The following is a 13,807-nucleotide window of genomic DNA, read 5'->3' on the forward strand; positions in this document are numbered from 1 at the left end:
TTAAACACTTGTCCCGCTGGAGGCACAGCTCACCACAGGTGTTTTGCTTTTTTCACAGACTATGCAGAGAGTTATGAAGCTGCCATGAAGAAGCTGCTGCTCCTGGACGGGAGAGCCTCTCAGGGAATCCCCCATTCCCTAGGCCTGGAGGAGTCGCCCCTGATCGTGGTCCAAAAGAACTCGGCGAAGCTGAGGGACAGAGCGGACCGCACGTGGGGGGACGTGCCGGCGCCCCAGGACCCGGAGGACAGCGTGGACTACGTGGACATAGCGGACCTGCTGAAGCCCCCCGCCACCGCCGCGTCGCGGGTCACCGTCCTGCGGGGCGCAGCTGGGACAGGCAAGACGCGGCTGGTCCGCGACCTCGCTCGCCGCTGGGCGCGGGGGGCGCTGGCCCCGTTCCAGTTCCTCTTCCTGTTCGAGTTCCGGCAGCTCAATCTCATCCGGAGGCCGCTGTCGCTCCGGCAGCTGCTGTTCGACTTCTTCCTGCCGCCGGAGGAGGGGGCGGGAGACGCCGTCCTGGCCTCCGTCCTGGCCAGGCCCCAGCGGGTGTGCGTCATCTTCGACGGCTACGACGAGTTCCGCTGCAGGTTCGCGGCGCCGGGCCCGGGGCGGGGCCTGCGCCCCGAGGAGCCGCTGCCTGTGGCCGAGCTCTTCTCCAGCCTGTACTGCGGGCGCCTGCTGCGAGGCTGCACGCTGCTGGTGACCTGCAGACCCAAGGACGTGCCGGACCTGCCGCTCCGTGCGGTGGACGAGGTGGGAGAGGTGCTGGGGTTCGACTATCGCAGGGTGGAGGAGTACGCCAGGAGGTACTTCCAGCACAGCCCCCTCAGGGACCAGGCCGTGGGCAGCCTCCTGAGCAACAGGAACATTCGCAACATGTGCTGCGTGCCGGCCCTGTGCTTCATCAGCTGCGTCTGCCTGGAGTTCCTGCTGGAGAAGGGGCCCGGCCTGCCCAAGCTACCTCACACCATGACCCAGTTCTACATCCAGATCCTCTGCGCTTTCCTCAGCAAGATGCAGGCCGGCTGTAGCTCTGGGGACCCGTCGTCGCCACTGCTGCAGCAGTACCGGACCAAGATCGAGGCCCTGAGCCAGCTGGCCATGACGGGGCTGGAGGACAGTAACATCGTGTTTTACGCCCAGAAAGACTCTGAAGACACGGTGCAGTTTGCGTTCCGGGCCGGGCTCCTGACCCAGTTCGAGGTCAAGAAGGAGGACGGATCCCGAGGGATGGGCTGTGCCTTCATCCACCTGACCATCCAGGAGTTTTTCGCTGCCCTGCACCTGATGACCAGCGACAGCGTCCAGGAGGCCCAGCTGAAGAAGAAGTTCAACCTCAAGTCCAGGTGGACCACCAAGGCCGACCCCAAGACGGTGTTCACAGACACCTTCCACCTGTACGTGTCCGGGCTGGCCTCCAGGGAGTGCACCTCCTTCCTGGGGCAGATGTCCAGGCGTGGCACACTGCAGGTCCGGAAGAGACAGGAAGCCATCGTGAAGATCCTCAGGTCCCTGGCGGCCAGCAGCCTGACGGGGCCCAAGCTCATCGAGCTGTGCCGCTGCACGTTCGAGAGCCAGGACAGGGAGCTGGCCAGGGCCGTGGGGGCACGAGACAGATACGAGCTGAGGAACTTCCGGCTCGCCCCTGTGGACATGGTCGCGCTGGCCTTTGTTATCAAGGAGGCCGGGAGACCCATCTGCCTGGACATTGCTGGATGCTCCATGGAGCCGGATTGCCTGGATGTTCTGACCAGCTGTACTGCCATAGACTCGCTCATGTAAGTGCAGTTCTCTCTCGTAACAGGCTTTAAAAGCTACCTTGTTAAGATTTGGTGCCATTTTTAAAAACCTGGTCCGCGAAAGGACACAGCCACTCTCTGCTGGGGAGAAAGAAGTTCATTTTCATAGAAAGCCATCTGGACAGAATCTCTCCAAGATGACTGGAGCCTGAAACCACGAGGTGCATGTCGAATAGTCTTTAGTAAAAGTATCTACACAGAAACAATACAGCCCTCCAGCCTTGTTTGAGATTATATTTAACTATGGAGCTCAGCTGGGAGTTTCTGCAGTCTGAAATATTTTTTTTTGCTTTGATAAGTAATTTTGTAATTTAGCTGTCAAAGCTAAACACTGGGACAGTGTGCTGAAAGTGTGTGTTTCTGCCTGTGTGTATATCTATTCGCACACACATATGGTATGGGCAGCTTGATCTTTATCTTCCCAATAATCTTTTTAGGTTTCGGAGCCGAAAATACGACGACAGATTTGCCGAAGCCTTGTCAGGAATTCTCCCGAGCCTTACGTCTCTGAGGAAACTGGAGTAAGTGTGGGAGGAGAGGAGCAGCACTTTGACACGACAGCTTTCAGAAATGCTTATAAGGAGGCTAGGTGGTTGACTAGTTCAGTTAAAGGGCTTGTTGTCAAGAAGGTCCTGATTCAAATCTGGGCTGTGCCACTGCCTCACTGTGCTTGAGCCTGAGTGGGTTACAGAGGATCCTTGTGCTTCTGGTGGGACAGGAAACTCAGATTCTGCTGTCACTGACTCTGCAGCATTAATCGGTGCTACAGTTCACCATTTAGAGTCCATAGGCTGCTGTAGGGCAATGCATCAGCTAGAGATTCACTGATATATGCAGGCATATAAAAGGAGGAGCAGGAGAGTTATATCTTTTCAAGTGAACTAAATAGAAATAATTCCTACCTTAACAGGAAGAAGTATAGAAAACAAGAACATGCATCAGGTTTCAGTTTTGTTATTCATATAATAATAATAATAATTGCTTACACTTATATGGCGCTTTTCTGGAGACTCCACTCAGGGCACTTTACAGGTAATGGCGATCCCTTCCACCACCACCAGTGTGCAGCCCCACTTGGATGATGCGACAGCAGCCAGAACGCTCACCACACATCAGCTATCAGTGGGGAGGAGAGCAGAGTAATGAAGCCAATTCATAGATGGGGATTATTAGGAGGCCATGATTGGTAAGGGCCAATGGGAAATTTGGCCATGACGCTGGGGTACACCCCTACTCTTTTCGAGAAACGCCCTGGGATTTTTAATGACCACAGAGAATCAGGACCTCAGTTTTACGTCTCATCCACAGAACGGCGCCTGTTTACAGTATAGTGTCCCCGTCACTATACTGGGGCATTAGGACCCACCCAGACTACAGGGTGAGCGCCCCCTGCTGGCCCCACTAACACCTCTTCCAACAGCAGCCTTAGTTTTTCCCAGGAGTCTCCCATCCAGGTACTGACCAGGCTCACACCTGCTTAGCTTCAGGGGGTTGCCAGTTGTGAGTTGCAGGGTGATATGGCTGATATGATCAGGCAATTTGAATAAAATGTCAGCTGTGTTCATAACGGCCTGTGACCTGCTTGTAGGTTCGTCAGCGGGAACATCACCGAGGTGGGGACCCTGAAGCTGGCCGCAGTGCTGCCCAGCTGTCTGCGCCTGATGGAGCTGAAGTATGACCCTGCTCTTGTAATGACCTGCAGAACTGTCCTCCCTTCTCTTGTCCAAGTGATGCTAATTTTCACCCAGCATCAAAAGACAAGTGTCCACCTTTGCTTCTAAATCAAAATGCACTGTAATGCAAGAATAATTAAAATCGTTTTTTATCTTATTTTTATTCTATTCTTTTTGATTAAACTCTCACACGCAAATGTTTAAACTTTTTGAACTGGGTGGTGACAATAATTTGTTTACACAAATTTTTTCTTTTAGTTTCAGTGAAAATGTCCTGACTGACAAGGGTCTGGAAGAAATCGCGAACATTTTCCCAAAGTTCAAATCCCTCAGGAGAGTGATGTGAGCAATTCCCCCCTCTTATGTTTTTGTTCATAGATTTACTTGAAATAATAAAGCAAATATGCCATTAAATTATATATACTCTTCATATATCAGAATCATGCTTATTGATGGTGATTATGAAAAAAGGACATAGCTCCAGTTTTGCCAAAACATGTTTAAAAATGAAGAGTACCGGGTTTCTGGGAAATGGCGATGTTTACTGTGGGCAAATGTTAAGGGTGAAGTTGAAACATAATGACTGTTCTTTTGCAGTTTAAGCAACAATGCCTATACACTGGATGGGATCTTCATACTAGTGAAATCAATGTGCTCGTGTTTAAACATTGAAGAAATACGTGTCAAGTAAGTGTTGTTTTGGCTACGCACTTGTGGGTTGGTGTTTAGGAATTTTGTAAACTGTTTCCTACTTACTGTGTGTGCAGTGCACTGTAAGCCAGCAACATTGCAGAAGTCACTCACCGAGGAAAAGCAGAACTAGAGAGAAACAGAGTCCAACATAAACAAGACGACTGGCCACAAACTCAAATCAGCACAGGGTTCCCTTTCTAATTTTTGGCTGCTCCACCTGAGAGCTGCGCTCCAAAATCGGCACAGACTCTTGTCATGTCTGAGGAGAGCCCCAGTCAGACAGGAATACAGTGAATATTATGAGTATTGTGAGTACCTGCACTAGGGCCGGGTAATTTCTCTGTCGTTTTTCGTAGTGGAGCGAAGGAGGCAGAAGTCCTCTTTTCCAGTGGATCGGTGGGGCTTGCAGGCGCAGAGAGGTATGGCTTTTACAAATCACACACCTGGGCATGCCAGGGCCACCGGGTACCAGGTGTCCCTCCCCACCGAGCACCTCTCCGACTCTCCATGTGCTGATTGTGCCCATCTCTCTCTGTTCTGTCTTGCTCCCCTGAAGGTCCGTGGACAGGAAAGACGTCGGTCTCTGTCGCGCCAGTCGTTCACTCAGGTGAGGTTCAGGCCTGGGTTCGGGCAGGGAGGAGTGAGTACTGCTCTCACGGCCACAGCCTTCTTCAATCCCAGTGCTGGGGGAACACTGGATCTTCTGGTTTGTTGTGCTTCAGCTCAGTTTGTAACCGCAGGCAATGGGATATTGACTTTCTTTTTCTTTCAGCTCTTAATAAATGTACAGGGTTTGTAACAGATGTCTAGTCTGCTCTCACTCCTCGGTTGGTGTGTCTGAGGCTAAAATTCTGAACAGTGGTATTAATAGACACAAAGTAGTTGGAAAAGTGTAATTTTGAAAGCAAGACCTGAGAGCAAAAAATGTAAAGAAGCAAAGGGGATTACATACATTGATATGTACTGGAGGTTAAGTCCCAGGTGGAGAGAGTAGGACTGAGGACCAGAGATATATGTCCCAGTTTCCCTGCCCTTTCCTTTCTTCATTTCTTTTTCTCTTTCCTTTTCTTCATTTTTTCTCTTCTTTTTGGTTTTTGCCTCCAAGCCTTCTGAACTACAGCATGACAGCCGACCAGCTGAAAATACTGTGTGAAATCCTGACCAGATGCCCAGGGCTTTCTGAAATTGAGTAAGTGCACTCTATCTTTCTAAGGAGAAACTCTTTCACAGGAGAACTGGCTGATGGAAGCTAAGATCTAACAGTGATGTAAACATGCATGAACGCATTTCTTAATCAAGCTCTGAAATTCAGTCCTTTACTCATCCCTGCAGACACTCAGTGTTCTTTAGGTCCATCTCTGTGTGAGATGAATCTCTGAACCTCGCTTGCTGTCTGTGTGGTACATTGCGTTGTCGGGCAGACATCGATGCGGCTGAGCTGTCGTATTCAGGGCACCCAGTGGTCGTGTCTGGTGAGCCTCTTTGCTCTGCGTTTGCAGGCTATCTGGGAACGGACTGCAAGACGAAGGGTTCATGACGCTGTGCGACTTCCTGCCTCAGCTTATTGTTTCTACACAGATCACGTGAGTTAGACAACAGAGCAAAAATCCCCTGAGAGTCAGTTGTGAAAATCCTTGTGAGTCAGTACAACACCTTTTTTTATTGCGACTCTTCGGGTCCAGGGACTTTTTCATGCACAGACACTTGATGCAGAGTAATTCTGCAATCTAGAACACGCTGCTTTTTACAAGAGTGCTGATAAATGAAGATCTTCCAGCGCACTTATCTCACTCCCTGTACTTGGCTGATTAGAGGTGGTTTTGAAAAGTAGTGGTGGCAATCCAAGGCAAGAGCACAGAGAAGTGCAGTAGAGTCTGGTGAGATTGTGGTAAAAGTTCAGTAAAGCCAGAGAGGTGCACTTGCACAAAAGCTGCAGCAATTTGCCCTGGACGTTCCTCGTAAGGGTGGGCTGAGAAGTCAGTGAAGTCGGTTGTTGTGGCACCTGTGCTTTTAAATGTAGACAGTTCACACAGCTTGTGTTAATGCAGCGTTTCGGGCGTTAATGGGCTCCTTCTGCCTTTTCAGCCTCTGCAACAACTGCATCTCTGTGGATGGGATAGGCTATCTGTCCCGCTCGCTGGCGCTGTGCCCCAGGGTGGTCCTTGTGGACGTCAGGTATCGAGAACAGATCTTTCCTCGCGTGCCTGGACTAGGGGATCCTGAGATGATGGAAAAAAACAACTTCAGAAATGTTTTTCCTCCAGAACAGAATCCATGTTTTTAATGCAGGGCCTTGCAATGTGTTGTTCTTCCTGCTGCTCTGGGGTCTGGAATTTACGGCTTCAGTGTCAGTGAGCGACTGAATGAGCTCTGCAGTCAATCCCAGACAGCAGCCCTTCCTAGATGACATCACTAGAGCGTGTTTGTGATGGAATGTTTTTTACAGGAAGCCTTTTCAACGACAGCATGTGTGTTGCTAAGCATCCTGCTGGTGTGTAGCTTCCGTTATGCTTGGCAGCTTCAAGCCTGAGCAGCAGGACTGTAAAACGAAATGCAAAAAGTGCTAAAATGCAAAACGAAAGTGGGCCTTTGCTCTCGTCCTGTCAGGTCTGTTGTGGTTTTTAACCGTTTTTATGTAAGAAAGACCCATTCTGTCTGAGTGAGAGGGAGCTCTTACACACAGCTTGCCCAGCAGACTCCCTCATTAACTAACGCTGTTGGTCACACAGCCTCCAGACACCCAGCAAGGTGATCGTAAGGTTTGCGGGAGAGCTACAGGGACCAGAACAAGTTCCTGGGTGAGCAATGCCTTCCTCTGTTGATGCACTGCAGGTATTGGGGGAATTCCTCCTGATGTTTCAAAGTGCTGTAGCACTAAGGTTTAGGATATATGGCAGTTTGTCATTTCATTAGAGAAATGCAGAGCTTTGATTTATGTCATGATTTACACTGCTGATTGAATTAGGTGCAGAAATGAGATACAATTGTGCTTGGGACATAACAGACTATTTCTAAATATAATTTATTTATGTCTTTTTAGGGATGATGTCACCCAGCCCCATGCCACAGAGGAAAATCGGATATCTAAGACATTCAGGTATTTCTTTCAAGTTTTTTTTTGTATTTGTTTTCGGATTCTAGCATTTCTGCCAATTGGAATGTCAGAGAAAAAGTGTGAATGATAACAGAAAGAAGAGGTGTAATTCTGAACAAGATGAATTATTTGTAATATTGTTGACTGTGCAAAAATACTTCCTCAGGCTGACAAACTGTGGCATCCAGCCCCAGCAGCTGGACAAGCTCCTGGAACCCCTGAGGAGCTGCAGCAGCCTGGAGATCTTGGAGTGAGTAGGAGCTGTGTGTGTTTTCAGGCAGGTGGGCTCCAATAGGGACAGAGGGAGATGTGCACTCTCTGCACACATGGGGGGTGAGGACAGAGGGAGATGTGCACTTTCTGCACACATGCGGGGTGAGGACAGAGGGAGATGTGCACTCTCTGCACTCTCTGCACACATGCAGGGTGAGGACAGAGGGAGATGTGCACTCTCTGCACTCTCTGCACACATGCGGGGTGAGGACAGAGGGAGATGTGCACTCTCTGCACACATGCAGGGTGAGGACAGAGGGAGATGTGCACTCTCTGCACACATGCAGGGTGAGGACAGAGGCAGATGTGCACTCTCTGCACACATGCAGGGTGAGGACAGAGGGAGATGTGCACTCTCTGCACACATGTAGGGTGAGGACAGAGGGAGATGTGCACTCTCTGCACACATGTAGGGTGAGGACAGAGGGAGATGTGCACTCTCTGCACACATGGGGGGTGAGGACAGAGGGAGATGTGCACTCTCTGCACACATGTAGGGTGAGGACAGAGGGAGATGTGCACTCTCTGCACACATGTAGGGTGAGGACAGAGGGAGATGTGCACTCTCTGCACACATGCGGGGTGAGGACAGAGGGAGATGTGCACTCTCTGCACACATGCGGGGTGAGGACAGAGGGAGATGTGCACTCTCTGCACTCTCTGCACACATGCAGGGTGAGGACAGAGGGAGATGTGCACTCTCTGCACTCTCTGCACACATGCGGGGTGAGGACAGAGGGAGATGTGCACTCTCTGCACACATGCAGGGTGAGGACAGAGGGAGATGTGCACTCTCTGCACACATGCGGGGTGAGGACAGAGGGAGATGTGCACTCTCTGCACACATGTAGGGTGAGGACAGAGGGAGATGTGCACTCTCTGCACACATGCGGGGTGAGGACAGAGGGAGATGTGCACTCTCTGCACACATGCGGGGTGAGGACAGAGGGAGATGTGCACTCTCTGCACACATGCGGGGTGAGGACAGAGGGAGATGTGCACTCTCTGCACACATGTGGGTTGAGGACAGAGGGAGATGTGCACTCTCTGCACTCTCTGCACACATGCAGGGTGAGGACAGAGGGAGATGTGCACTCTCTGCACACATGCGGGGTGAGGACAGGGAGATGTGCACTCTCTGCACACATGTGGGTTGAGGACAGAGGGAGATGTGCACTCTCTCCACTCTCTGCACACATGCGGGGTGAGGACAGAGGGAGATGTGCACTCTCTGCACACATGCGGGGTGAGGACAGAGGGAGATGTGCACTCTCTGCACACATGCGGGGTGAGGACAGAGGGAGATGTGCACTCTCTGCACACATGCGGGGTGAGGACAGGGAGATGTGCACTCTCTGCACACATGTGGGTTGAGGACAGAGGGAGATGTGCACTCTCTGCACTCTCTGCACACATGCAGGGTGAGGACAGAGGGAGATGTGCACTCTGCACACATGTAGGGTGAGGACGGAGGGAGATGTGCACTTTCTGCACACATGGGGGGTGAGGACAGAGGGAGATGTGCACTCTCTGCACACATGCGGGGTGAGGACAGAGGGAGATGTGCACTCTCTGCACACATGCGGGGTGAGGACAGAGGGAGATGTGCACTCTCTGCACACATGCGGGGTGAGGACAGAGGGAGATGTGCACTCTCTGCACACATGCGGGGTGAGGACAGAGGGAGATGTGCACTCTCTGCACACATGCATCTCTAAGCGTTCTTCCTGCCTGTGGCTTTGCAGCTTGTCTGGAAACGCGCTGGGGAACGGAGGTCTGAAGAAGCTGACTGAGGCCCTGCCTGGCCTGCGAGGGCTCCAGGAAGTCATGTGAGTTCATGCAAATGTTCAGGCAGGATCTCGCCGGGAACCTGTGGGTGCGTGCGCCTGCGGTTAAGAGCTAAGCTGGGGGGGGCTCAGCAGTGATTCAGCACCTGCTCTGCTCCCCCCGCAGTGCCAGCGATAACGCGGTGACGCTGGACGGCGTGCTCTGTCTGGCTGACTCCCTCCGCACCTGCAGGACCATGTGTGCAGTCGACGTCAGGTACGTTGAGTCATCTCCAGCACCTGTCCTGGAAAGAAGACTGCTCAGATTGTCTGCAGACTTCCTTTGCATCCTGTCATGTTTGTTGCTGGCAATACTGAGAATCAGCACACGTCTCCTCCTCAGGAAACGTCTTCAAGTGGAGAAGTGAGCGCTGCAGGTGCCCACACCCTCTCCTGTTCCAGGAAGCCTTTCTTCTGCGCATCTCTTGTTTTATACTAAATGTTTCCATGTTGCTTGATTTTCAGTGATGGGGGTAGCAAGAGGCTGGTGATGGAGTTTCGCAGGAGTACAAGGTACCATCTATGACTAAAGAGCGTGGTTGTCTGCTCCCCTGCATTCGGCGGAGCTGTTCTTACTCTCCTGTCAGGACAGCAGTACTGCTGTCGTGCTGATACACTGCAATCATGTCCATTCAGCAGAGCCAGCGGTGTCCTCTCTGAGGAGGTGGCCCCACCGGAGAACGGACTGAGCCAGGGCAGGAGACTGAGGTACCTTACAGCACCGGCTTCCCGCCAGCAGAGAGTCTCGTGTGCAAGCTTCCACCTCCACCCACGGGGGAAAAGCGTAATTCACTCAGGACAAGATAACCAGTCAGACCTCTGAGTTACCACCACGCCTCCCCTCACCTGAATACTGAAACCCTTTCCACAGTGCCTACCTTGCTCAGTGTTGGGTGTTACCTAGTGACCTCAACTCCGCCTTTCCTGCTAGCGCTTTCCTTGTGTGTCTTTCCTGGTTTTGAACTATGGCTTACCTTTTGATTACGGCTCTTGGATCACGTCTTTGGCTCTCCATTGGATCTCTCGTAAAAGTACTTATTCTGGTTAGTGATCTCAAGCTTATCTTCTCGACTACGACTCCTAGATCGTGTCTCGGCTTCTTTGCTGGGTCTTACGTTCTAGTGCTCTTTTTGGTTTACGGACTCAAGCTCACGTTTTTTGGATTACGAATCCCGGGTCTTGTCCCCAGCTCTGTCTACACCTCACGGCCTGAGTAGATACCACAACTCGGTCACCCAGCCTCCGCATAGGGTTCAATCCTGTGAAACCACCCTGTCACTTGCGTAACAGAGAGTGTGTTAAATACTAATGCATATTCAAATACTGTTCTGATACTAACACTGCTAAATACTAATGCATATTCAAATACTGTTTTAATACTAACACTGCTAAATACTAATGTATATTCTAATACTGTTCTAATACTAACACTGCTAAATACTAATGCATATTCTAATACTGTTCTATTACTAACACTGCTAAATACTAATGTATATTCTCTTCTGTCCCACTGGTAGATGTTGTGTTTCATCATGTCATGTGACACACCTGGTTATTTGTAATGAAACTCCCTCCTGTTTTTCAGTGTCCACAACAGCGACATTCAGCCTGCGATCATGGAGGAGCTGTGTGGGCGCCTGACGCGATGTCCAGGCTTATCGGAGCTGGAGTGAGTCACAGCCCGCCACCCCCCTCACAGCTCACTCACAGCAACCCTGGGATGTCAACACTGAGCGCCCCAGGAGAGCAAGGGTCAGACAAGGGGTTTGCCCTCAGTGGAGTGGAGAAACCACAGTCTCGCTACGAACTTTCAATTCTCTGTACTTTTGTGCCAGGAAGCAACACGTTGCAACAGCTTTGACCTCTGTTTTCCAGCTTTTCTGACAATGTCCTTGATGAGGCGTCCATCGAGAAGCTTGTGAAGCACCTGCCTCAGATGCGCTGGCTGAAAGTGCTGAAGTAAGAAGCCAAGTTGACTGTCTCAGGTGCTCTTCACCTGCGGAGAGCTGGGCCTGGTTTCCTGGTTACCACCCTGTCCATCTGCGTTCACCCTGTTGTTGCAAATGCAAACTCAATTGACTTGTAATCTGTCTCGGTAAAATAATCAAAGCTAGAGCTAAACAATGCGAGCAACAAAACTGTCACGAAGCGTTAATCAGGACCCTATGCAGACGGTAGAATCCGGAAGGGAGTGAAACAGACACGGGGGGGAGAAGACTGGGAACGGGGCTGGTAGACGAACAGGGGGGCGTCTCGACGGAGCACTGGTACTTGGGGGGGCGTGGTCCAGGCGAACAGGCCCAAGGGAGATCTAGGGTGAAAGTAAGAGTCCAGAACCGGATAATCCATCCACGACAGACATGACAAAAGTTTAAAAACTGGAGCGGGATCCGGTGCAGGGACCGGGAATAAAAAGGGGGAACGGGGCCAGGCGCTCCCAGCCCCGGACCCAGATGGTCAGGACGCCGTGGTGAAGCCGATGCTGTCGGGTCTCTCCTGGACCCGCTGGTAGGTGGGCTTCCGGGCGTCCATCTCCCAAAGCTGAGCCCAGAATGGTAGGAGCCTCTGGCTAATGTAGGGAGGGGCTGGAATAGGAGGCCAAGTTCAGAAAAATCAACCAAAATGGGAAAGAGCCGGAGCGCCCTTAAGAGGAGGGACTTACGGTTGTGACAAAAATGGTTTAGAAACTAATGATCAGGCCAAACCAAGTATAATTTGAAGTAATTATATATATAGCCCTTTGCAGCTTCATTGACATAGCACCTTTAGTTTTAAGAGAAACTCCCACTATCGTAAATAAAAAAAACATTTTAAAATGTCCGCTGAGGCCCACACTGGGTGTTCATGTCTTTCCACAGTGTTCGTGTGCTCAGTGTTTCACACTGACCCGCTGAGATGGAAAGTGTTGACTGACTTGCTCTCCGAGGGGTAATAAGATATGGCACCACTGGCACCACCTCGTTAAAGAGGAACTGCAACACTATTTTCAGATTTCAGGGTTAGAAAGACTCAGCGTTGTGATGAGTGCATTTCACTACAATGAGAGTAAAACGAACACAGTAAATTGTAAAGGCTTCAATTTAAATCACAAAATAGGTGAAATTTCCAGATACACGCAGCGCCATGTTCTGCAATTCAGACAAGGCAACAAAATCTCTGGAGACGTGTTGTGGCCCTATTACATTGCAAACAAACAGGCTTGTGAATACGTTTTTTTTTTATTCCAATAGAAATATTACTCTTGACTTCCAGTTGGTTTGGCCAACAAATCTGATTTACTTGTTAACATTACGTGGACTAGTGAGCAGGAAGGGCCGCAAGACATCGCCACTCGTGGGATCTCTCGCTCTCGCCTGTGGCCAGACTGGGGGTTTGAGACAGCAAGGCGACTAACAGTACTTTCACAAATTTCACGATTTTGTGCTTAATTTGACATTTGTAAACTCTATACCATCAACTAATCTTTTCTGTTACCAAGGTTTATTAACTAGTCTGTGAAATTGGGACTCCAGTTCCCATTATTAATGAAATGGAGGAACTGTGTTCGCTTGACCTGGAGAACAGGTGAGCTTTTTAAGATTTTGACAGGGTTGAGGTTAGAGCTTCTGCTTGGCCTGCAGCATCAGGACGTTGAAGTGTCCCTCTGTGGGGTAGCGATGCCATTAAGATCTCTGTGGGTTTCACTTTATTCCTGGTCTCGTAAGCTGAGTTGCAGCAGTGCTGAAGCTGTCTAAGACTCTGCCTGTCCTCTGTGCCTCCCAGGGTGGGTAACGCAGTGCTGTCAGGAGACGGGGCTCTGCTGCTGGTCAGGAGCCTTGCTGACTGTGAGAGAGTCCGAGCTGTGGAGCTGAGGTTAGTGCCTGGCTGCAAACACGCAGCCCTGTTTACTGAAAACCAAAAACTGCAAAGTTATTTTTTTTTCCTTACTGAGCCTGACTTTAAAGAACTCACCCCCCCCCCCCTTCTCCCCACCTCACAATTTTGAAAAACGAATCACCCCACAAAAGAATTCAATTAAATATACAACTGAAAAAACATATCAGCTCTCCTCTAAGTGTTCTCCCAACACTTCTTCTCCAGGAATCATCTCTAAAATCTTCCACAGCACTGACATCATTCCCGGTTCTGCAGCTCCCTCGCAGATGAGCTCCTCTTTCCTGTACTCCTCCCCAGATCTCTGTAACATTCTGTATAAGAACTTTGAACGCTTGTATGCTTTGATTTTTGTAGAGGAATTTGTCATTGTACTTACATTTGCCCCAGTTCTCAACATTTCAGAAACACAGAAAAATTACAAAGTCCTAAAAGTGATGTCACTCAAAGCCCGCCTCTCGGTAATCATTTTCATTATTTTCGAATGCATCCTCAGACCCCAGGGAAACGCCTTCATTCAGTTTGTCAAGGGAAAAGTGGAACAAGCGACCTGCAGGTAAGTGTGGTGTCACT

General features: G+C 50.4%; 1 protein-coding gene across 3 annotated transcripts in view; it reads left to right on the forward strand.

Annotated features, from left to right (window-relative positions):
• The window catches only part of nlrc5 (NLR family, CARD domain containing 5), a 35,619-nt gene that overhangs the window by 5,062 nt on the left and 16,750 nt on the right, over positions 1-13,807 (forward strand). For 2 of the 3 annotated variants that reach the window (XM_069181227.1, XM_069181225.1), the window contains exons 5-25: positions 59-1,781; positions 2,240-2,323; positions 3,391-3,474; positions 3,734-3,817; positions 4,073-4,162; positions 4,525-4,587; positions 4,725-4,775; positions 5,274-5,357; positions 5,668-5,751; positions 6,254-6,343; positions 6,898-6,966; positions 7,209-7,265; positions 7,429-7,512; positions 9,281-9,364; positions 9,489-9,578; positions 9,827-9,874; positions 9,998-10,069; positions 10,947-11,030; positions 11,237-11,320; positions 13,124-13,213; positions 13,731-13,790. In XM_069181227.1, coding sequence (XP_069037328.1) covers positions 59-1,781; positions 2,240-2,323; positions 3,391-3,474; positions 3,734-3,817; positions 4,073-4,162; positions 4,525-4,587; positions 4,725-4,775; positions 5,274-5,357; positions 5,668-5,751; positions 6,254-6,343; positions 6,898-6,966; positions 7,209-7,265; positions 7,429-7,512; positions 9,281-9,364; positions 9,489-9,578; positions 9,827-9,874; positions 9,998-10,069; positions 10,947-11,030; positions 11,237-11,320; positions 13,124-13,213; positions 13,731-13,790 — 3,259 coding nt within the window. The remainder of the gene's footprint in view (positions 1-58; positions 1,782-2,239; positions 2,324-3,390; positions 3,475-3,733; positions 3,818-4,072; positions 4,163-4,524; positions 4,588-4,724; positions 4,776-5,273; positions 5,358-5,667; positions 5,752-6,253; positions 6,344-6,897; positions 6,967-7,208; positions 7,266-7,428; positions 7,513-9,280; positions 9,365-9,488; positions 9,579-9,826; positions 9,875-9,997; positions 10,070-10,946; positions 11,031-11,236; positions 11,321-13,123; positions 13,214-13,730; positions 13,791-13,807) is intronic. The other variant, XM_069181226.1, reaches the window with a different exon arrangement.

This window comes from Lepisosteus oculatus, chromosome 20 (assembly GCF_040954835.1).
Source record: "Lepisosteus oculatus isolate fLepOcu1 chromosome 20, fLepOcu1.hap2, whole genome shotgun sequence".
NCBI lineage: Eukaryota > Metazoa > Chordata > Actinopteri > Semionotiformes > Lepisosteidae > Lepisosteus > Lepisosteus oculatus.